The sequence below is a fragment of the Bufo bufo genome, chromosome 4 (genome assembly GCF_905171765.1).
Source record: "Bufo bufo chromosome 4, aBufBuf1.1, whole genome shotgun sequence".
NCBI classification, from domain to species: domain Eukaryota; kingdom Metazoa; phylum Chordata; class Amphibia; order Anura; family Bufonidae; genus Bufo; species Bufo bufo.
The window spans coordinates 53404699-53427999 of record NC_053392.1 but is presented as its reverse complement, the minus strand read 5'-3'; the positions used below and the strand labels follow the sequence as shown (position 1 = coordinate 53427999).

The window sequence follows — 23301 nt, the reverse complement described above, 5'->3', positions numbered from 1 at the left end:
TCCCCCTGGCATTTGGGGGGGCATTAGGGGTTGGGGGCTCATAGAGGACTCGGGGGGGAAAGGCTCAGAGGACAGTGTGCTTTCCTCCTACTCCTCCCCCCTGGACATTTTGGGGTAATGGGGGCATTAGGGGGGCTCATAGAGGATTCGGGGGGGGGGGAGGCCCATACAAGACAGAGTAGGAGGAAAGCAGACTGTCCTCTATGGGCCCCCCCTCCCTATGAGTTATCTTGCTGCTGCCTGGCAATGCTGCAGCCTGCATTAACCTATCTATCCATCCCATTCCTGGCTGGGGAGTGGGGACCCTTCCCAATATAACAAACCACCGGCAGTCCGGCACCAACCGTGTCCGGTCAGGAGCGGGCAGGCAGTCCTTCAGTCTGGGGCTGGGATCGATGCAGGGTGCAGCCAGGCAGCTGCCTACTTCACTCGTCGCTCAGGTCAGACAGACTCAGAGAGAGACTGAATGTGTACAGTACAGTGTATGACCGGCGGTCCGGCGCCCGCCCCTGCTGCCCGCAAACACTGGCCAATCAGCAGCTGCCTCTTTGTGCTGCTGACTTGCGCTGATTGGCCAGTGTGAAAATTAGAACACACCTGCAGGCTGGCCGGGCGGGAGAATCAAGTGAGGCAGCATGATGAGCAGCCAGGTTAATAGGGGAGGGGGAGGGGGGGGCCCGCCGATCAAAGGCAAGTGCCGCGGGCCCTGCGCCGCCCACAGTGTGTGTTTGATTGTATTAGTAGTAGTACTGCTTGCTTACTTAGCTAAAATAAACGGAGGGGGCGGGGCCTTCTGTGCGCTGTGGGCCCCCCTGCGCTGCGGGCCCCATAGCAACGGCATAGTCTGCCTATATTGGCGGTAAACCACTGGCAGGAAGGGAGGACGCCCGGCTGCTTTTCGGTTTCTTTTCTGGAATACCATGATGTTGGTTTTCTTTGGATTGATGGGCAGTGCCCACGTGTTGCTGAACTTCATTTGTTTTCAGGTTATCTTGGAGACCTTTCTCAGTTGGCGATAGTAGCAGAAGATCATCTGCATAAAGGAGAAATTTCACCTCAGTGTCATGGATGGTGAGGCGAGGTGCTGTGGAGGACTCCAGAGCCGCCGCCAGCTCATTGATGTAGTTGTTAAACAGGGTTGGACTGAGGCTGCAGCCCTGTCTGACTCCTCGGCTCTGCCGGAAATAAGGAAATAAGCCGTTCTCCTCCCATTTACCTTCACACTGCATCTGTTCTCAGTGTAGGAACTTCTGATGACATCATATGTTTTTCCTCCTATTCCGTTTTCAAGAAGTTTCAGGAATAGGCCTGGTTGCCACACTGAGTCAAAGGCCTTCTTAAAGTCCACAAAGCAGGCATAGATCTTTCCATGCTTTGTATTGTGGACATGGCTCTTGGTGAGGCTGTGCAGGGTGTGGATGTGGTCCGTGGTGCGGTGGTTTGGTATGAAGCCTGCTTGGCTTCTGCTGACAATGTTGTGCTGGGTGAGGAAGCTAAGGATCCTCTTATTTAGGATACTGCTGAGGAGTTTTCCCAGGTTGCTGCTGACGCATATCCCTTTATAGTTGGCTGGGTCGTACCTGTCTCCGCCCTTGTGTATGGGGGTGTATGGGGACCTGGTTCCAGCTCTGGGGGAAGTAGCCAGCACTCGGCACAACATTGTAGAGGTTTACTAATGTGGCCTGGATACCTGGCGGGCTGTATTTGATCATTTCTGGAAGGATCCCATCTGCGCCGCTGGCTTTTTTACTCTTTATCTTTGAGATCCTCTCTCTTATCTCCTGCAGTGTAATCGGTGTGTCTAGAGGGTTTTGGAAATCTTTGATTTTTTCCTCCATATCATTCAGCTTTTTCGTGATTTATTCATATTATGTAAAGATCCTTGAAGTACTGGAGCCAGATGTTGCCGTTTTGGATGTGGAGGTTGGTGTTCTTGCTAGTTTTGTCCATCTGCTTCCATAGTTCCCAGAAGCAGTTGTCCTGGAGAGCATCTTGGAGTTGGAGGAGCTTGGTTGAGATGTTGCCTTGCTTTTTCTTTCTGAGGGTATTTTTGTATTGCCTTTGTATGCTGTTGTAGGCTTCCCTCAGACTGGGGTTGTTCGGATCTTGGTGTTTCCTATTTGAGGCCATTCTTAGCGCCTTCCTTATATCTTTACACTCCCGGTCGAACCAACTATTGGGTTGTTGCTTTTTTGGCCTTTTGTTGCATCTTTAGAGGTCAGACATTTCCGCCATGGTGCAAAGTATATTATTAAAGTCCCTTACCGCGAGATTTACTCCTTCTGGGCTCAGCTAATACACTTTCCTATGGATCTCTGCGCTGTTTATGGTCTCCATATACTTTGGGGCTGACATCTTGGACCATTTAAAAGATGGAGGTAGGTTAACCGCCTCCGGACCGCCTAACGCAGGATCGCGTTCCGGAGGCGGCAGCCCTGCGCAGAGTCACGCATATATGCGTCATCTCGCGAGACGCGAGATTTCCTGTGAACGCGCGCACACAGGCGCGCTCGTTCACAGGATCGGAAGGCAAGCGAGTGGATCTCCAGCCTGCCAGCGGCGATCGTTCGCTGGCAGGCTGGAGATGCGATTTTTTTTAACCCCTAACAGGTATATTAGACGCTGTTTTGATAACAGGGTCTAATATACCTGCTACCTGGTCCTCTGGTGGTCCCTTTTGCTTGGATCGACCACCAGAGGACACAGGCAGCTCAGTAATAAGTAGCAACAAACACAACTACACTACACCCCCCCCCTGTCACTTATTAACCCCTTATTCACCCCTGATTACCCCATATAGACTCCTTGATCACCCCCCCTGTCATTGATCACCCCCCTGTCATTGCTCACCCCCCTGTAAGGCTCTATTCAGACGTCCGTATGTTTTTTACGGATCCACGGATACATGGATCGGATCCGCAAAACACATACGGACGTCTGAATGGAGCCTTACAGGGGGGTGATCAATGACAGGGGGGTGATCACCCCATATAGACTCCCTGATCACCCCCCTGTCATTGCTCACCCCCCTGTAAGGCTCTATTCAGACGTCCGTATGTTTTTTACGGATCCACGGATACATGGATCGGATCCGCAAAACACATACTGACATCTGAATGGAGCCTTACAGGGGGGTGATCAATGACAGGGGGGTGATCACCCCATATAGACTCCCTGATCACCCCCCTGTCATTGCTCATCCCCCTGTAAGGCTCTATTCAGACGTCCGTATGTTTTTTACGGATCCACGGATACATGGATCGGATCCACAAAACACATACGGACATCTGAATGGAGCCTTACAGGGGGTGATCAATGACAGGGGGGTGATCACCCCATATAGACTCCCTGATCCCCCCCCTGTCATTGATCACCCCCCTGTCATTGCCTACCCCCCTGTAAGGCTCTATTCAGACGTCTGTATGTTTTTTACGGATCCACGGATATATGGATCGGATCCGCAAAACACATAAGGACATCTGAATGGAGCCTTACAAAGGGGTGATCAATGACAGGGGGTGATGACCCCATATAGACTCCCTGATCACCCCCCTGTCATTGATCACCCCCCTGTCATTGCTCACTCCCCTGTAAGGCTCTATTCAGACGTCCGTATGTTTTTTACGGATCCACGGATACATGGATCGGATCCGCAAAACACATATGGACATCTGAATGGAGCCTTACAGGAGGGTGATCAATGACAGGGGGGTGATCACCCCATATAGACTCCCTGATCACCCCCCTGTCATTGATCACCCCCTTGTCATTGATCAACCCCCTGTAAGGCTCCATTCAGACATTTTTTTGGCCCAAGTTAGCGGAAATTGTTATTTTTTTTTTTCTTACAAAGTCTCATATTCCACTAACTTGTGTCAAAAAAGAAAATCTCACATGAATTCACCATACCCCTCACGGAATCCAAATGCGTAAAATTTTTTAGACATTTATATTCCAGACTTCTTCTCACGCTTTAGGGCCCCTAAAATGCCAGGGCAGTATAAATACCCCACATGTGACCCCATTTCGGAAAGAAGACACCCCAAGGTATTCTGTGAGGGGCATATTGAGTCCATGAAAGATTTAAATTTTTGTCCCAAGTTAGCGGAAAGGGAGACTTTGTGAGAAAAAAAAAAAAAGTCAATTTCCGCTAACTTGTGCCAAAAAGAAAAAATTTCTATGAACTCGCCATGCCCGTCATTGAATACCTTGGGGTGTCTTCTTTCCAAAATGGGGTCACATGTGGGGTATTTATTCTGCCCTGGCATTTTAGGGGCCCTAAAGCGTGAGAAGAAGTCTGAGATCCAAATGTCTAAAAATGCCCTCATAAAAGGAATTTGGGCCCCTTTGCACATCTAGGCTGCAAAAAAGTGTCACACATGTGGTATTGCCGTACTCAGGAGAAGTTGGGCAATGTGTTTTGGGGTGTCATTTTACATATACCCATGCTGGGTGAGATAAATATCTTGGTCAAATGCCAACTTTGTATAAAAAAATGGGAAAAGGTGTCTTTTGCCGAGATATTTCTCTCACCCAGCATGGGTATATGTAAAATGACACCCCAAAACACATTGCCCAACTTCTCCTGAGTACGGAAATACCACATGTGTGACACTTTTTTGCAGCCTAGGTGGGCAAAGGGGCCCACATTCCAAAGAGCACCTTTCGGATTTCACCGGACATTTTTTACAGATTTTGATTTCAAACTACTTACCACACATTAGGGCCCCTAGAATGCCAGGGCAGTATAACTACCCCACAAGTGACCCCATTTTGGAAAGAAGACATCCCAAGGTATTCGCTGATGGGCATAGTGAGTTCATAGAACTTTTTATTTTTTGTCACAAGTTAGTGGAATATGAGACTTTGTAAGAAAAAAAATAATAAATCATCATTTTCCGCTAACTTGTGACAAAAAATAAAAAGTTCTAGGAACTCACTGTGCCCATCAGCTAATACCTTAGGGTGTCTACTTTCCGAAATGGGGTCATTTGTGGGGTGTTTGTACTGTCTGGCCATTGTAGTACCTCAGGAAACATGACAGGTGCTCAGAAAGTCAGAGCTGCTTCAAAAAGCGGAAATTCACATTTTTGTACCATAGTTTGTAAACGCTATAACTTTTACCCAAATCATTTTTTTTTTACCCAAACATTTTTTTTAATCAAAGACATGTAGAACAATAAATATAGAGAAAAATTTATATATGGATGTCGTTTTTTTTTGCAAAATTTTACAACTGAAAGTGAAAAATGTCATTTTTTTGCAAAAAAATCTTTAAATTTCAATTAATAACAAAAAAAGTTAAAATGTCAGCAGCAATGAAATACCACCAAATGAAAGCTCTATTAGTGAGAAGAAAAGGAGGTAAAATTCATTTGGGTGGTAAGTTGCATGACCGAGCAATAAACGGTGAAAGTAGTGTAGTGCAGAAGTGTAAAAAGTGGCCTGTTCATTAAGGGTGTTTAAGCTAGGGGGGCTGAAGTGGTTAAAGAGGCCGGTTTGCTGAGATGTTTGTTCCGGTAGTTTACTTGTGGATTTAATGTATAGGAGCAGTTGGTTGTGGTCTGACAGGTGTGTCTGTGGGGTGACTATGAAGCCACCAACATTTTTGGGGTCCATATCTGTGATGGCATAGTCTACCACACTGTTGCCTACATGGGAGTTTAGGGTATATCTACCAAGAGAGTCTCCCTTGGTGGGGCCATTGAGAATATGAAGTCCGAGGCTTCAACATAAGTTCAGTAATGTTCTGCCACTTTTGTTTACTGTGCTGTCATAGCTGTTCCTCCCGGTGTGCACTGAGCTGTCAGTCAGTGTCTGCTCCGAATATATAGACATTTCTGTCAGTTGTCAGGTAGTCTCTCTCCCTCCCTGTTCTTGCATTGAGGTCTCCAAAGATGAGAACATTGCCCAAGGCCTGAAAATGGGCGGCTTCCCTCTGTAGGATCTCAAAGCTGTTGGGATTGAAGTATGGAAACTCTGGTGGAGCTATGTATGCTGCACAGAGGTAGACGTCAGCCGGAGAGGTGAGGATGGATGGATCTATCTAACTCATATCTATCTATCTTCTATCTATCTATCTATATATCTCCTATCTATCTATCTATCTATCTATCTCATATCTATCTATTATCTATCTATAGAATCAAGAAGTTATAGTTACCATGCTCCTTTGTTGTCTTAGAAAACAGTTCTAATTTTGGTCGGTCAGAGAACTGGTCCCCATGGTTGACGAGAGCATCTTTAATGGTTTCATAACCACACAGAACCACAAATTTATCAAAGCCTAGCTGCACACTGAAGACTGTGCCGTACTTCTTAGATAGCTGCGAAAACAATCAGAACAACATCCCATTCCATTAGATAGATAAATATGAAGAAAACAATTTGGCTCATTTACTAAAGTCCAGATTTCTAAGGCAGTAATGCCTGTTCCAAAATATCAACATCATGATTCCTATAGGGTTCCATAGTAAATATAGTGAATCTACAAGCCTTTGTATGGTATACTGGTGAAAGTAATACGTTTTTTATGGAAACACTTTTTGCCATTGTTATAATGGAATACACCTGCAAAAAATGGATTCATAATACAAATATCATTGCATATGGCCCACTGTTTTTCATTGGGCCCTGCAGATAGTAAGGCATGAATTGATAGTACATTAATAGCATAAATATAAACCGGCAAAGTCTCAGTTGAGGCTTACAACCGCTTAGAGTGGAACCAACATCTGATACTCCCTTCACTAGATAAGAGCAGTGCTTGCTTATAAAGATCACTTGGTTTTCCCACATCCAATGGGCCTTGGTATCTGCCCTTGTTTGCCTGGTGCTGACTATGGCCCATAAACCTTCATTGTTTGCTCCCAGAGCCAGGTCATTATTACTAAAATACCCCTTGGAAAATGGTTACATGGCTACGGTATGTATTTGTCATGGTTACAATTGTAAAAAATTAAATTTGTAAAAATTCTTTAAAATAGCTGAGCATTTCTCTTAGAGATGAGAAAGTGTATGACTTGAAACCTCAGCCTGGTGTGTTGCAAGGGAATTTTACATAATTGAGTACTGATTGGTTCTGTCCCCTTTAATTAGTATATCACCTGCTATATTCTTTGCAATGTAGTGAGTTAGGGAAAGTTAGACATATCCATGTGCTGAGAAGGCTGCACTCCTTAGGTGGAGGGGCTGAAAGATATAAACTTTTGTGCAAAAAGACAAGTAACTGGAACTCTGCTGAGAATATCATCCAGGTAGGATGTTGTACTGTAGGTCAATATCTCTCTCTTGTATCACTATTAACAATAAAGCGGGGTTTATATATTTTGATGGTTGCTCAACCCTCAATGAAGCAAAATAAACTACAGCTTGTTAGTCTTAGGCATTCTATTATATTCACCCTTGTATTTTATAACTGCTTGTTTGTTTTTTGCATGTCTTTTTGTTAATTGTAAGCACTGTAATACAGCTTAAAACTTTACAATATGTTTAGTCATTGTGTGCAACAAAAGAATCCATAGTCTTTGTAAAAGTGTGTGACCTGTTTTGATGCCTGAGAGTGTGTGACTTAGTGTCTTATTGGTGTGACATCTTATGAGCCGTAATGATGAAGGGTAGAAGTGTTTATTGGGGGGGGGGGGGAGGCACTGAATTATACTCAATTTTAAGCCAAGTGGAGGTTGAGAGCACACCTTTACCTTTGTCGTGTGCTGGGATGGTGCCTATGTGATGCTCTTGAGTTATAACTGTGTTCAGAAGAACAATGAACAGAAAAGCTCAGCTCTCATATGATATTCATCTTGACACCACAGGTGGTGCTGCGTTATTAGGAAGCACATCATATAGTAGCTGCCATATTTACTGTAATACAAGTGGTATTACTTCAACATAATTAGAATGAGTTCTACATTACCTCCAATAATGTTTTATGAGGCTTAGCAAGGTCTAACATCAGTGCATTTCCAATGATTGGTAGAGGTTTTGGTCCAGGAGGGAAATTACTGTAACGGGCTTGTTTTTGACTCTTGTTAAAGACAATTACAAAAAACAGGATAATGGCAGCGGCCAGAAGAATGGTAACCAGGTCCATAGCAAACCTCTGTAAGAGAGCAAAACATATTTTATGAAGTGATATGGGTACACTGAGCCACATGCAACTGTAAAATGAATGTTTTAGAGAATGATTGACAGTTGACCCCATCTAACTCTGTTACCTAATTTGAGTCCATATGTGTAATAACTGTTCAGTCTTATTCTTCTAAGCCGCCAGTGGACGGTTCCTGCAGTTAGAATATACAGTAGAACAGGAGGTTACCACTGTGAGCCCCATTACCTCTCATATGACTGCTTCTTTGTCATCTGGTCACCTAGAAGGTCCTACCCCCTCCCCCATTTCTAGCTATGTTTTCTGCTAATTTAGTCCTATGTTCCAATAAAACCATTTTGGGTTACATATAATGACTTTTTTTGATTTTAGATTTTTTTTTTTTTTTTGTGGAACAAATTGAAAAAAATCAAACAGTTCCAGTATTTTTTTTTCTTATTTTCCATGCAGTAAAAATAACAACTTAACGTTAGAAGACGGATAGATTTTTCTTAGGCTAATTTAATGTATAATTGCTAACACTACTGTACAATTTCTAGACCTACATATTTAACGCAGCATGTAGAAGATATAAGGGTAAGAAATATATACTGCATATGTATAGATAATATACACTTATTGACAAAGGAAAAAAAAAACTACTAAGAAGGAGTTGTTGGAATGAAACTTTCTGTGTATGAGTGTAATAATGATATATGTACTGTAAGTAATAACTAGGGATGAGCGAATCGACTTCGGATGAAACATCCGAAGTCGATTTGCATAAAACCTTGTTCTAATAGTGTATGGAGCAGGAGCTCTGTACAGTATAAGGCCTCATGCACACGGCCGTGTTCCGTGTTCCGGCCGGGATTCCTTCTGACAGCAGGAGCGCACGGCGTCATTGGTTGCTATGACGCCGTGCGCTTCATGCCGCCGCTGCTGTACAGTGATACACTGGTATGATCTATACGAGTGTATCACTGTACAGCAGCGGCGGCATGAAGCGCACGGCGTCATAGCAACCAATGACGCCGTGCGCTCCTGCTGTCAGAAGGAATCCCGGCCGGGTAATCACGGACCGCTCTCGGCCGCGGAACACGGCCGTGTGCATGAGGCCTTAGAATGTATTGGGTCTGATGATGAATTAATTACCACTTGGAACTGAACCCGAGTTCGGGAAATGTTTTTTTACAGTACAAATTAATTTAGGAAGTTATTGCGCGTAGTCTCGCAAGACTTCGCTAAGCAGTAACTTTGGCTCATCGGAGCCAATACATTCTAATACTATACGAAGCTCTTGCTCCGTACAGTAGAAGAACAAATTTTTTTGCGATTCGCTCATCCCTAGTAATAAAAATATTAGAGTTTATTAGTTTACTAGGAAAACGGTACAGTCTAAAGGAGGCTCCAGCATCCTGTTGGGCACCTCTACCCTGGATACAAGATGAAATACAGTTGGACATGAAGGCATACAGGTTCCTTATGGTATCCTGCAGCACATTTTCCCACAGATGTTGTAGCTGTAGGCTGTCGATCCTGCATGCTTATAGGCTGCAGAAGCTGGTGTACCAGCTGGTCACATAAATAATCTGGCGACCAAGAAAGTATTGCAATCTGGTAGAGACATTCCTGGAAAACCCTTGCTTTATGTGGGTGAGCATTATATCAGTTGGAAGTCCTGCCACGAGAGGCAACACATGTGGCCGCAGGATGTCATGCACGCTGTTAGTGTCCTTCATATCACTACTAGGGATGACCCACTGTCATATGCAATAGCTCCCCAGATTATCACACACGAGGTTGGGGCACTGTGTCACTCCAAAGCAAAGGCAGGATAGAAGTTCTCACCACCAGTCCTCCATACTTGAACCATACCATTGTCAGATCCCAAACATAACCTAGATTTATCGCTAAAGACGATATAGTTCCTGTCCATAGCAGTCCAGGTTTCTCGTTCACAAAGCCACTGCAAATGAATGTGACGGTGGCTGGCTGTCAGTGGCAGAACATGTAATGGATGCTATGATACCAAATTTCCTTCTGCCAACCTCCTGGAATTTGCCCGGCAGGGGTGTGTAGTGAAGGTGCCACCTCTGTATTGATGGTAAGTAACAAAACTGTGAGAGCTGCTTGTCAGCAGATCAAGTGATGCTCCCTACTGGCAGCCTACCTGGACCATCCAGATACTGTTCACCATGTGTGATTGCCCTCATGTAAACACTACTTCAGAAACCTCCTAACAGCTAGATCAGTATGGTCTAGATCACGGGCAATTTGTTGAAAGGACCATTCCACTTCTCTCAGTCCAATGATTCCACTTCTCTTAAATTCAAGTGGACAAAATGTATTTGAGATTGTTGTAGAAGCTTATGTAGGAGTCATCGCCCCCTCACCAAGAGGTGCACTACTCAAAATTAGCTTCTGAGATCCTTGTTATAGAGCAAGGGGTGGGAGCACTTTTATGCCGTCTTGTGGCAAGACCCAGTGTCCAATCACTTCATACTTGTGATCATTTACCCGAGACATAACTGAATGCCAGGTTTTATAGCAATCCAGTATTTCTATCTGTCAAGTTATGTTATTTGTTTAATATTTTATTTATCGGTGAGTGTATTTTATAGCATAAACTTTTTTCTTCTTCTTTCTTTCTTTCACTGTTCTTTAGATGCATGTAGTACTTGGTCTCCTTCTGAGAGATCCAGTGCAGCACCAGAAGTTTATTTTCAAGCACTCTTTATAGCGGTCCCCATGACTGGCTTTTATGGTGCTCACATGCATAGAATCGGATATTACTATGTCACTTAACACTGGGCAAATGCTGTGGAAGACATCCGCGTCTGAATCATACTGATTAGATAGTCTAGGGTAATCAGGACTGGACTAGGACTAAAAATCAGCCCTGGAACCCCAATAGCCATATAAAATATTACCTCAACACAGTCTTACATCACCGAAAAATATCAACAAGCAGCACATGCTACAGCAAAGTTTGTTTTACTTTCCCAACTACCCAGATCTCAGACCAGACCTAAACTAATTCAGACCCCATATCAGTTCAAATCTGATCCAAGACCCCATCATTTACCAGTCTCACACCTCACACAAATACTCTGCCTCACATTAGATATATACTCATATTCCACCTACCACACAGCTCCCCATGTGACTCCAGTGCACCCCCAACATAACTAACAATACAGACTGCTCTCTATGCCCCTCTTTTTACACACCACCCTACTTTCCTCTGTATTTCTCACACATACTGCTCCCCATACCTATTGTTCACCATGATCTCTCCCCTTCTTACAACTGTTCTCAATAGTGATCCTTTTTCTTACACAGAATGATATCTATGGTTCTGGAAACCTCTTCTACAATCTTGCTATGTCCCCTTCTTCCTCTGTGGTGCTGATGCTTGAGCTTTGTGATGTGACTGTTATGTCACTAGAGGACCTGAACCCATTTTAGTTGTGGAATTGACGCAATTTGCAAAATAACACAAGTCTACACAGAACCTGCTCTGTGCGGGTGATTGTCAGTCCAGTCTTAACGAGAATGCTCTGCTGCTTTTAACACCATAGAATTAGACTGCTGCATGAAGTACAGTATAGACCAAAAGTTTGGACACACCTTCTCATTCAAAGAGTTTTCTTTATTTTCATGACTATGAAAATTGTAGATTCACACTGAAGGCATCAAAACTATGAATTAACACATGTGGAATTATATACATAACAAACAAGTGTGAAACAACGGAAAATATGTCATATTCTAGGTTCTTCAAAGTAGTCACCTTTTGCTTTGATTACTGCTTTGCACACTCTTGGCATTCTCTTGATGAGCTTCAAGAGGTAGTCACCTGAAATGGTTTTCACTTCACAGGTGTGCCCTGTCAGGTTTAATAAGTGGGATTTCTTGCCTTATAAATGGGGTTGGGACCATCAGTGGCGTTGAGGAGAAGTCAGGTGGATACACAGCTGATAGTCCTACTGAATAGACTGTTAGAATTTGTATTATGGCAAGAAAAAAGCAGCTAAGTAAAGAAAAACGAGTGGCCATCATTACTTTAAGAAATGAAGGTCAGTAAGTCAGCCGAAAAATTGGGAAAACTTTGAAAGTAAGGGCTATTTGACCATGAAGGAGAGTGATGGGGTGCTGCGCCAGATGACCTGGCCTCCACAGTCACCGGACCTGAACCCAATCGAGATGTTTGGGGTGATCTGGACCGCAGAGTGAAGGCAAAAGGGCCAACAAGTGCTAAGCATCTCTGGGAACTCCTTCAAGACTGTTGGAAGACCATTTCAGGGGACTACCTCTTGAAGCTCATCAAGAGAATGCCAAGAGTGTGCAAAGCAGTAATCAAAGCAAAAGGTGGCTACTTTGAAGAACCTAGAATATGACATATTTTCAGTTGTTTCACACTTGTTTATGTATATAATTCCACATGTGTTAATTCATAGTTTTGATGCCTTCATAGTCATGAAAATAAAGAAAACTCTTTGAATGAGAAGGTGTGTCCAAACGTTTGGTCTGTACTGTATGTGCTGCTATGAAGTAGATCTAGGAGTTTTACATGTCTTTGGGTTAAGTCTATGTTGAAATGTAAGAAACATGAGACACGTGCCAGACCGACCAGAGTTTTTGTTCCCACTTGCCAATATTTTGGCTCACAGTGAGCCGAATAACCGGTGGTGTAAACTTAGACAAGTATCTGAAGATGCACCAAATTTATGATCTAAAATCGGCCACTGTTATAAGTTTGGCTCACTTTTAGTCTAGTCTAGTCTACATTGTCTGAGTCTTCAGCTGGCCATACACATTCAATAGCTATTGGCTGAGCGATCGTTTGCCCGGCCGCTATGTCTCCCTACTCCCTCCAGACCTCCCCATAGACATTTTGTTCAGCCAAGTGTGCATATGTTGTTGATGAGAAGAGAGGAGAAGGATGCTGTCAGATACTTCTGATAGAGGCTTTACAAATGGGAGGACAAAAGGACATTTTTTCCCCTGAGTCAGGAGTTCCCCAGATACATTAAACTGTTGTTCAAACCCTCCATTCTTGGAAGGTTTAGCTAACAATACACTGATATTTGGGGGGGGGGGGGGGCTTTGAAAAGGATTAGTAAATCTGCCCCAGTATGTGCTAATTGTGGTTAAATTATGGTTAAATTGTGGCTGTAACACAACTTCTACTGTTCTGTATGGGAAAGAGAGTTGTGGCTTTTAGCATGGTCGGCACTTTGCGATAGTTACAACACTATGTGCAACTCACCGTTATTTTACTGCAAATTCTGCACAATTTCATGTCCATCGTGCAGTTCTAACATTGCAAAGTAATTCCATACTGCTTATGAATACTCTCTAAAATATACTGTGCCTGTAGAAGAACCAAATTCTATGTTGTGGTGCCATGTACCCAACAGATTCACTTTTACGAAAACCTACAGACAGTGGCATACGAAGAGAAGTAAGGGCCCCGTAGCAAGGATCAAACCAGGCGCCCCACACAGGACAGAAGGGTTTCTACCTAAACCCTTTTCAACAACCCTGCCTCATTTGCTAAAAGTTGTTCCTTTAGAGCAGCGGTTCTCAACCTAGGGGTCGCAGCAATGTGAGGAGGCGTTCCTGAGTTTTGACGATCTGCGCATGCGCAAACCGACAGTTTATGGAAAATCTCAGCGGAGTTCAGCTTCACACCGGGACACTGCGCATGCGCCGGCCGGAGCTAGCCGCACTTGCGCACTGGGCCGTAATATTTCCCTACTAAGGCTCTCCTGCGCATGCGCAGTGTCCCGGTGTAAAGCTGAACTCCGCCGAGATTTTCCATGACAGACCCAAGTGATGGCCTCTCCAGATTCCCAGATCACCATGTGCTGGAATACAAGTCCGATCCATGGAGGCCGCACTGAGCAGCTTACCGGATCCGCTACCAGATAACGCAGGACTCCTCACAGGTTTTGCGGAGTCCATGCCTTGCCGGGCAGCACAAGGTGAGGGGAAGGGTCCTGCTAAATAGGAGGCAGCTGGTTGAAATGCTTGGCTTTTACGATTGACCCATTACACGTGTAAACTTTTCCTACTTCTCACTGCTGGGAGCTCGTTACAATGTATTCAGTCTAGACCAGCGGTTCTCAACCTCCACAGATCCCCCAAAACACAGCGCCCTCCACAGATCCCCCACAACACAGCGCCCTCCACAGATCCCCCACAACACAGCGCCCTCCACAGATCCCCCACAACACAGAGCCCTCCACAGATCCCCCACAACACAGAGCCCTCCACAGATCCCCCACAACACAGCGCCCTCCACAGATCCCCCACAACACAGCGCCCTCCACATATCCCCCACAACACAGCGCCCTCCACAGATCCCCCACAACACAGCGCCCTCCACAGATCCCCCACAACACAGCGCCATCCACAGATCCCCCACAACACAGCGCCATCCACAGATCCCCCACAACACAGCGCCATCCACAGATCCCCCATAACTATGTCATACCCAGCCGCGTCAGCGGCTCATATGGGAAAATGTAACGGTTGGGGGTCACCACAACATGGGGAACTGTATTAAGGGGTCACGGCTTTAGAAAGGTTGAGAACCACTGCTTTAGAGGGTAGAGTTCTGACCAAGTTTTCACCTCCAGTAGAAGAGGAGATGATCCCAACTAAGACTGGGCCCCCTCTTGCCCTGGGCCCCATAGCAGTCGCATGGTAGTTATTCCCCTGCCTACAGACAAGGCGTAATGGAATCACAACTAAACATAAAAACCCAATGTGCTGCAATAACCCCTCTTCATCTGAGAATGTATGTTCCAATAAAGTAAAACCTACCTCGATTAGGTCACAAACTTTTTCTACAAAAAGTCTGTGAATGTACCTTCTTCCTGTATCCCACAGGCCACCTGGATTAGGGCTTTGTGTGCAGTTGCTGCAAAATCTATACCCACGCCACTGGTGTTGTGTTCTATATAAATGTTTCACCTTTACCTAGTGAACTATTATTATTATTACCAGACACAAATCTCATATCACCTTTCCCTTAGAAGAACTCGGTTCACCTGTCGCCTATGTATTTGCATTACCACACCCCACAGCTCATAGTACAGTATTACTGCTGGGCGCTCACTTTTTCTGTAGAGTCTGCAGAAAGCAAACATCCATTATTCACTGGATTCCAATAAGAACTAAAATGACGTTACTGTAAATTCCACTTATTAATAAGTTAAAGCATAAATGTAGTGTATGCCAAAAAGTAACAAAAAGTAACAGAGACCAACACAACCAAACTTCATACAAGTATGATACATATGTTGTGTGGTGCAGGAATAGCTTGTCTACTCTCCCTTACAGTATCTTACCTGCAGGGGCATGCACAGGTCTCATAGGGCCCCATAGCAAAACTATGGGCCCCCTGCCTGACTCAGTTTCCTATTACTCATGCATGAAAAACAGTCCCAATAGTAAATTGTGACTCCCCAGATTTCTGGCTATTTTTTTTTTAATAAACAGAAGATATTTTAATAAAACTAAAAAAAACTGTAACAAAAAAGGTCACCCTCCACCTCACTCTCTTTATCAGACCTCTACGACTATATACTGAATAAATATGGCGCTGAACACCATAACTGGCATAAATACACTGATAAATCTCCCTTACATTTCTATGTCTGTGACTTCCCTCATACAGTGTATTAAAAAACTGGCTGCCTGAAGCCGCCACTAGAGGGAGCTGGGTGCATAGAAATTCATACAGCTACCATTGATTGCAATGGAAAGTGTAAAATCTCTATCCACCAAGCTCCTCCTAGTGGAAGTTGCATGAAAATGCAGAGTTTTCATTTTAGGGACAGCACAAGGTCTCCCCCTTTGACTCAACCTCATAGCAGTCATGTAGTCTGTCTCTATGAAAGATTCACCACAGATTTTTCATACAGGGTTATCTGTTCTATATTTGTGCTACACGCATTTTATGCTTACTTAAGGGAGGTTATATGTTACTTGCTTATTATGTGTTACATGTCGGGTACATGATTATATGTGGTATTAATAGAAGTAGATTTCTAGTCTCAGCGCTAAATGTGGCTCCCCCCCCCCCCCCCCACACTCCGTGTGCAGCATTTACTTACCTATTTCTTCTCACTAATTGCTTTGCTGTCTGCGGTTAATAGTCAGTCCTTCCCTGCCGTAATGGAAATCTGATCTCTGTGCACTGACAAGATCAGAGTCATGGGCAGAGGAGGAGGGGCAGAGCAGCAGTGGAGACAGATTACAATACTTCAGATTCCAATAGACACGTTAGTTTTAAAGGGAACCTGTCATCGGGATTTTGTGTATAGAGCTAGCACTTCCGCAATACCCAGTCCCCATAGCTCTGTGTGCTTTTATTGCGTGAAAAAAACGATTTGATACATATGCAAATTAACCTGAGATGAGTCCTGTACTTGAGATGAGTCAGGGACATATTTTCATATGCATCAAATTTTTATTTTTTTTACACAATAAAAGCACACAGAGCTATAGGGACTGGGTATTGCGGATGTGCTAGCGGCCATCTAGCAACCCATGTCCTCAGCTCTATACACAAAATCCCGGTGACAGGTTCCCTTTCGCACCTCCTCTATTCTATGGGCTACGACTTTCCTTTGCTTTAGGTTAAAGGCCATGTACACCTTTTGGGTAATTTTTTTTTGTTTATGATTGCAGTTTACCAATTTTGGGCTAAAAATCTTTTTTTTCATTTGGTCTTTAATAGACATCGTTCACATCTCCGTTTGGTGTGCTGTTACGGCACAGAGCAGACTGCCAGATCTCACAGGATCCAGTGTTACCGGATTCTCTACCTCACTGCCAGATCCCTCTTGACTGCAATGAGGTCTGGGGGTGATCTGGACGATTTCCGTCATAAATGACGGGTTTTAGCTGGACAAGAAACGTTGCATGCAACGATTTTTGTCCAGCCGACAGCCAGCACTTATGCCGGAAAACGTCCGGATTGCCCCAGACTTCCATGCAGTCAAGGGGGATCCATCGATGAAGTAGAGGATCAGGTGACACCGGATTCTAAGAGATCTGGCAGGCTGCTTTGTGCTGGAACAGCCTGCCAGATCTACGAACGGAGATGTGAACGAGGCCTTCAAAATATATTTTTTTTAATCAGTCTGTTGGCAAGCTGTGACGTTCTGTTTTCTTTGAATCTCGTCAGTTGATGGCTCATGTACAGCTCTTATCTGTGACCTGCTGACCTCAAAAACATGTATTTAAACAATATTCTTATCAGTGTAATAAGAATTGAGCTATAATGAGTGTAAGGTAAGGAAAACTAAGCAGTACCTCTTCAGGCAATCCTCAAGATCAAGCTCAAACAGACATTCTTACTAGACAGCCCTGGGGAGTGTCAAATAAAACGACCAGCCCTTTGCCTTTTTTGCCCCTACAGGTGGTTTAGTGATGACATCATCTAAAGGGATAATTGGTAGGGATGAGCGAACTGGAACTGCAAAGCAAACCCGGACATTTTATTACTGAATTTCAAGTTTCGGTGTTCGGATCATTTTATTATTTTCAATTATAACATGGTTATAGCGGAAAATAATAGCAATCTTAAGACAGTATGCAAAAGAGTACTGCCATTTAGGGGTAAAAAAAAACAAAAAACAACTCAGCTCATCCACTTGATTGTGCTGACCTGCGATGACGTCACCGTGCTCACCACGTGGTGAGCGCTGTGATGTCATAGCAGGTCCTTTTGCAGGTGCTGTTGAAAGAAGATAGAAGACACTGTGGAATCGCGATCAAGTGGACGAGGTGAGGTTTTTTTTTACCCCTAAATTGCCATATTCTTTCGCATTCTTAAGAATGTAATTATTTTCCGCTATAACCATGTTATAACGGAAAATATTATAGTGAAGTTCGGGTCGCCATTGACTTCAATGGGGTCTGGATTCGGGGTCAAGTTCGGGACTCGAACCAGAACTTTGACCTGAAGTTCGTCCGAACCCGAACTTCCACGAGTTCTCTCATCCCTAATTGGTCAACATTGGCGCTTTCAGCTTTCTCTACTTCTAGTCATTACCCAGGGATTATGGCTGCCAACCACTGCCACACTTCTGCAAGTAATTGCAGCAACCCACTACGTCACTCCTAGTGGATAGAACTGGAACCAGAAGTTATGCAATATTGTTATGGCGGTGCTTTATGCCCACCGCCGTTCTGCCACTCTTGGCTGACATAGACATAGCATCACGCACTTGCTCAATGGCCCAGCCCTTCTGAGTCCTTTGAGGGTTCTGTGTCTGACATTAGAGGTCGCAGCCTGGCTGCTTGGCCTCTTCCTCTCTCCCGTAGGATGCAAGAGCTCCCCTGCCCCTAAAGGGCCAGTGCATCTGAACACCATCTTCTCCTTCCAATGGCTTTACACCTGAGGATATTTAAGGCGCCTTTCCCAAGGGAGAGGTGGCTGAGGAACCTGTATTGTAGCTTGCTAGTCATAGTGAAGGCATACATTTTAGTCTGTCTGCCCGTGTTCCTCACTCTGCCTGTTTACAGATTCTGACCCTACACTGCTTGCCCCGAATTCTGCTTGTTTACTGTATTGAAATTTTGATGCCTGCCCTGACCTGGATTTTTTTTTACAGATATGCACAAACTCTGCCTGCCCTTATCTCAGCCTGACACCTGACTATGAGCTTTGCCTGTTCTCGGTTCTTTGCATCGGCATCTCTGAGCCCCATTGGTCAACTGCACTGGGACTATTCCAAGAGGTGTTGCCTGAAGGGGAAAACCCTTGAAACGTAGTGGCAGCACATCTGTGATATTTAAAACATGGACTTTGGAATCCGTTGATTACACTTGTTTTGTGCACTGTAGGAGTTCTTCCTTCTTTTTTCTTTGGAGGAAAAAAAACAAGACAAGACATGGGCCAGAAGCATGTTTGAAATCTCTGTTAGTCGACTTTTATTATTAAAAAGATATACAAGATATACAGGCAATTTATATAATTTTAGGAGGTTCATATTGAGTGATGGTCTCCACAATCTGGTGAAAATGCATTGACATAGCTGAATGAGAGCTTGTTTCATGTGATTGTTTATTTAATTCTGCCAATGTTTTTATGGCATTCCCCATGTGGGTACACCGGTATTATTAGTGTTGAGAGAAGCGAAGTATCCAAAGCGGAATTCGGTTCGAAGTTTAGGAAAACTTTGGGAGTCATTTATTATACTGAAATACTCCTATATTAGGCGCTATCTGTGACTTCTCCCTGCTGAAGCCAGGTCTAAAATTGTGGGAGTGGCGTGGGCGGGGAAGGGGATGGGCCGGCAGGCCGTTTCATTCATAATTTTCTACTCCTGTTTTAGGTGTAGAAAGTGGTCTAAATGTAAGACAGCAAGGAAGCTGTCTAAGGCTACTTTCACACTAGCGTTCGGAGCGGGTCCGTCTGATGTTTCATCAGACGGATCCGCTACTATAATGCAGACGTTCGCATCCGTTCAGAACGGATCCGTCTGCATTATAACTTAGAAAAATTGCTAAGTGTGAAAGTAGCCTGAACGGATCCGTCCAGACTTTACATTGAAAGTCAATGGGGGCGGATCCGTTTAAAGATTGAGCCATATGGTGTCATCTTGAAACGGATCCGTCCCCATTGACTTCCATTATAAGTCTGGACGGATCCGCTCGCCTCCGCACGGCCAGGCGGACACCAGCGTTCAGGTGTCTGCTCACTGAGCGGAGCGGAGGCTGAACGCCGCCAGACTGATGCATTCTCAGCGGATCCGCCTCCACTGAGAATGCATCATGGCCGGACGGCTGCTTTCGGGGCCGCTCGTGAGCCCCTTCAAACAGAGCTCACGAGCGGACACCTGAACGCAGGTGTGAAAGTAGCCTTACATTAAGAACAGGCGCTGGATGCGCTGAAGTTATGAAGAGGCCCACTCACTGAACACTCCAAAGTTGAGTAGATCTGTGATTATTCATAAAGATCACATGGAGAAATTTACATCTAAAGACATACAGGACATTTATTACCCTCACTATCAGTGCGTGAGCTCTGCACCAGAGAAGAATAGAGGGACTGTGCTATATATATTTGCAATATTAGGGTCTATTCACACGTCCGTTTTATCTTTCCTGATCTGTTCCGTTTTTTCAGGAACAGATCTGGACCAGATCTGGACCCATTCATTTTCAATGGGTCCTGGAAAAAAACGGACAGCTCAATGTCAGATTTTTTCCAGGACCCATTGAAAATGAATGGGTCCAGATCTGGTCCAGATCTGTTCCTGAAAAAACGGAACAGATCAGGAAAGAAAAAACGGACGTGTGAATGGACCCTTAACGAGTTGATTTTAATGCTTTTTATAATTGTATATGGTGTATTAAATTGTTATTGTACTTTTGTATAGCAGCTGGCCATTGTCTTTTATATATTTCCTTATTGAAGCTATTGAGTGGAATAGCGGGCTTAGCCTTGCTCTGGTGAGCGCTCTATTGTATTGAATGCTTTGTTTTATAGGAAGAGACATGGCAAGCTCTCATACACTAGGGCAGTGTTGCTGAAAACGATTAATAGAAGAAAATTGGAAAGCGGGAGTGCAGGGAAAGTGTAGGGTGACTTATTCTGCATCAGTTTTATTTATTTAGTCCTACATCAGCTGTAAACTAAGATATGTAATTCAAAACCAATAAGATGGAAGCCTTTATTATTCCAACGCTAGTGTGCCAACCAGTACCATACCGTCTGCACCCCTTAGGGGGGGCAGGTCTAAATTAAGGACATCCTCATCTTTTGCTGGTCTTACTTCTTCTAAATGATCTATCTTGGTCTCCATGTCCTAGAAAATTCAGCAAAATGCAGAGAGAGGAGGAGCTGGATGTTCCTGATTACATATTCTCATTGATATTAGATGATGTGGAAAAGGAGGAAAAGCAGATGGCAGAATAAGGGCTCCGACCTGTAGGGTAGGAGAGCGCTGGAGTTGGAGACGTGGGTGCGCCCCCGTTTACAGTAAAGGTGCCGTGCAGCCATTAACAATGAAGAAGGACTATACAGTGCGGTCTTCATTGTTAAATAAAAAGCAGCTGTGGAATAATTGGCTGCGCAGTTCTTTATCACAACATGGTCGCTACCCGCCCGCAGCACGGCCGCTCTGTGTGGCCATACCCTAAGGCAGATTGGCCTGGGTATACCTGATTTATAGCGATTTGTGACAAATTAATTTAGAATTAATCAAATTTCTTGGCAAACTTCAGCAAAGTTATTGAACCAAATTTTTAAAACATCACTAATCTCTACCAATTATGTATGTATATACTGTATATGAAACGGTTTATTTTTAAGTTTACACTTTTGTTATACTTGAAGACATTAATGAACTTTTTTTTGCATTTTTTTAGTCCGCTTAGGGGACTTGAATTTGCAGTCTTGTGATCACTTGCCTTATACAACGACAAGTTGCCCCTGAGCCATCACCTCAACGTACTATTATTATGTCACTGAGCATTAACAGGTCAAACTGTCATACAACATATCTCATGCCAACGTTGACTGAAAATGTAATCTATCTGCGAGATATGGCACAGATCTCAAATGGTTTGGGGGAGTTTGTAGCCCCAAGTGCAGGAGTTAGGTCCAGTTTGGCTCCCGGTACAGGTTGGAGAGTGAAATTTTGTAATAGTGTTGTAAAAAACAGGAAAAGTTCCATTTTAGCCAAAGTTTCCCCAGCACAGCTACGTTTTCCTGAAAAAAGAAAACAAAGCATTACTAGATGGTGATTGAAAATGTGAGATTACCACCTGATAGAAATAAGGCTCTCTCTCTATATATATATATATATATATATATATATTTATTATAATTTTATTTTTTTACATAAGACTTTGTGACTTTGATCTGTTGTGATTGGGACAAGTCACTCCAGAGTTTGTAACTTATGACCCAAAGGAGAATGTCTATTAGGAATAAGCTGTCACGGCGCTGTGTGGGTAGCAAACTCCACAACGAACACAGGAGGGAAGGGAAGTGGTACTAGGCCTGGAAACTAGGGAAAGAGGAAAGGTCACCTCCTAGTGAATCCCTACACTGAGTCCTGACTGCTATCAGTATGAACAGACCTTGAGTGTAGGAATGCTCATATGCAGGCCCAATCTGACCCTAAAGGGCCCTGGAAATAGTGTCAGGACAAAAGACGATCTGTTCCTTCTCAACTGAAGGAACAGGAGACTCCCTCAGGCCCAATACCAAAAGACAGGGGAAAACAACAAACAAGAAATAGGGAAAAGGACACTTAACTCCGAAGAAAGGGGACCAGCAGGAACTCAGAGGGGAACTGTGAGAAATATGGATTATTGTTCAAGGTCAGCCATGTTTCCGCACAGCCATCAGCTGTCAGATAGCAGAGGTAGTGAACACCACAGGTGGGCCCTGCTTCAAAGCCAAGCCAAGTGGCAGAGAACTTCTTGCAGGCCACCTTTGTTTACAATTTCTCACCTCCATTCAGCCAGCCAGGAACCCAGCTAATGGAACAGGAAAAACCTCTCTGCAGTGGGTCAGGGCCATTCCCCAGTTCAATGAACATTATCAGACATCATGGAACTGGCAACTCATAAGGAATTATGAATCGCCCATCCATCACAGACATAAACCAGATGCATATTTGGGTCACTTTGGCCGCAATGAACAGGCCCATAGTTGGACGGTGGGATGCCCGGGAGGGGAGATATACATATCTTCCCACAGAAACCAAATAACGGTACCATGCTTGGCCTCTACTGGTAGCCGGAACCCAGGTGGATCCATTGGTCCCAGAACCACCTCCCTGCGACATTCTGGTCTGGAGCCCTAATCGGTTTTGTGGCTCACGTGCTGCCAGCCCAGCAGAGGGGGAGTGGGCTGGCTACAGATTACAAGGATTGTGCCAGCAAGTGGGCATGTCTTTCTCTGATGGGAGGTCACATCGTGCCATGTGTTTAGAGGGACCTGCAACCAGCTGACATCACTGCTTCCCATGTGACCACAGCTAAGAACTCATCACAACCCAAAGGACTCCTATACCTGGTAAACTGACTTTTGTTCTGCTTAACCCTGTTTGTACCATGCCATCTGTATGTGTAACCTCAGACCACTGTATATATTCTTTGTGTGTATAGTGTTATTTCTAGTGAGCCCTTAAGGCGATTAAATATATAATTTAATCTTGTGCTGTCTTGCA

General features: G+C 44.2%; 2 protein-coding genes across 4 annotated transcripts in view; both read right to left on the bottom strand.

Annotated features, from left to right (window-relative positions):
* LOC120997242 (cytochrome P450 2K1-like) overlaps nucleotides 1-16321 on the bottom strand; it is a 43861-nt gene extending 27540 nt beyond the window's left edge. Inside the window, exons 1-3 of the mRNA XM_040427245.1 lie at nucleotides 16219-16321; nucleotides 7916-8101; nucleotides 6164-6326 (exon numbers count right to left, since the gene is read on the bottom strand). Coding sequence (XP_040283179.1) covers nucleotides 6164-6326; nucleotides 7916-8092 — 340 coding nt within the window. The 5' untranslated portion in view covers nucleotides 8093-8101; nucleotides 16219-16321. The remainder of the gene's footprint in view (nucleotides 1-6163; nucleotides 6327-7915; nucleotides 8102-16218) is intronic.
* A 4474-nt stretch (nucleotides 16322-20795) lies between these two features.
* The window catches only part of LOC120997238 (cytochrome P450 2K4-like), a 74776-nt gene continuing 72270 nt past the window's right edge, over nucleotides 20796-23301 (bottom strand). For all 3 annotated transcript variants that reach the window (XM_040427239.1, XM_040427240.1, XM_040427241.1), the window contains one exon: nucleotides 20796-21830. In XM_040427239.1, the coding sequence (XP_040283173.1) occupies nucleotides 21652-21830 (179 nt within the window). In that variant the 3' untranslated portion in view covers nucleotides 20796-21651. The remainder of the gene's footprint in view (nucleotides 21831-23301) is intronic.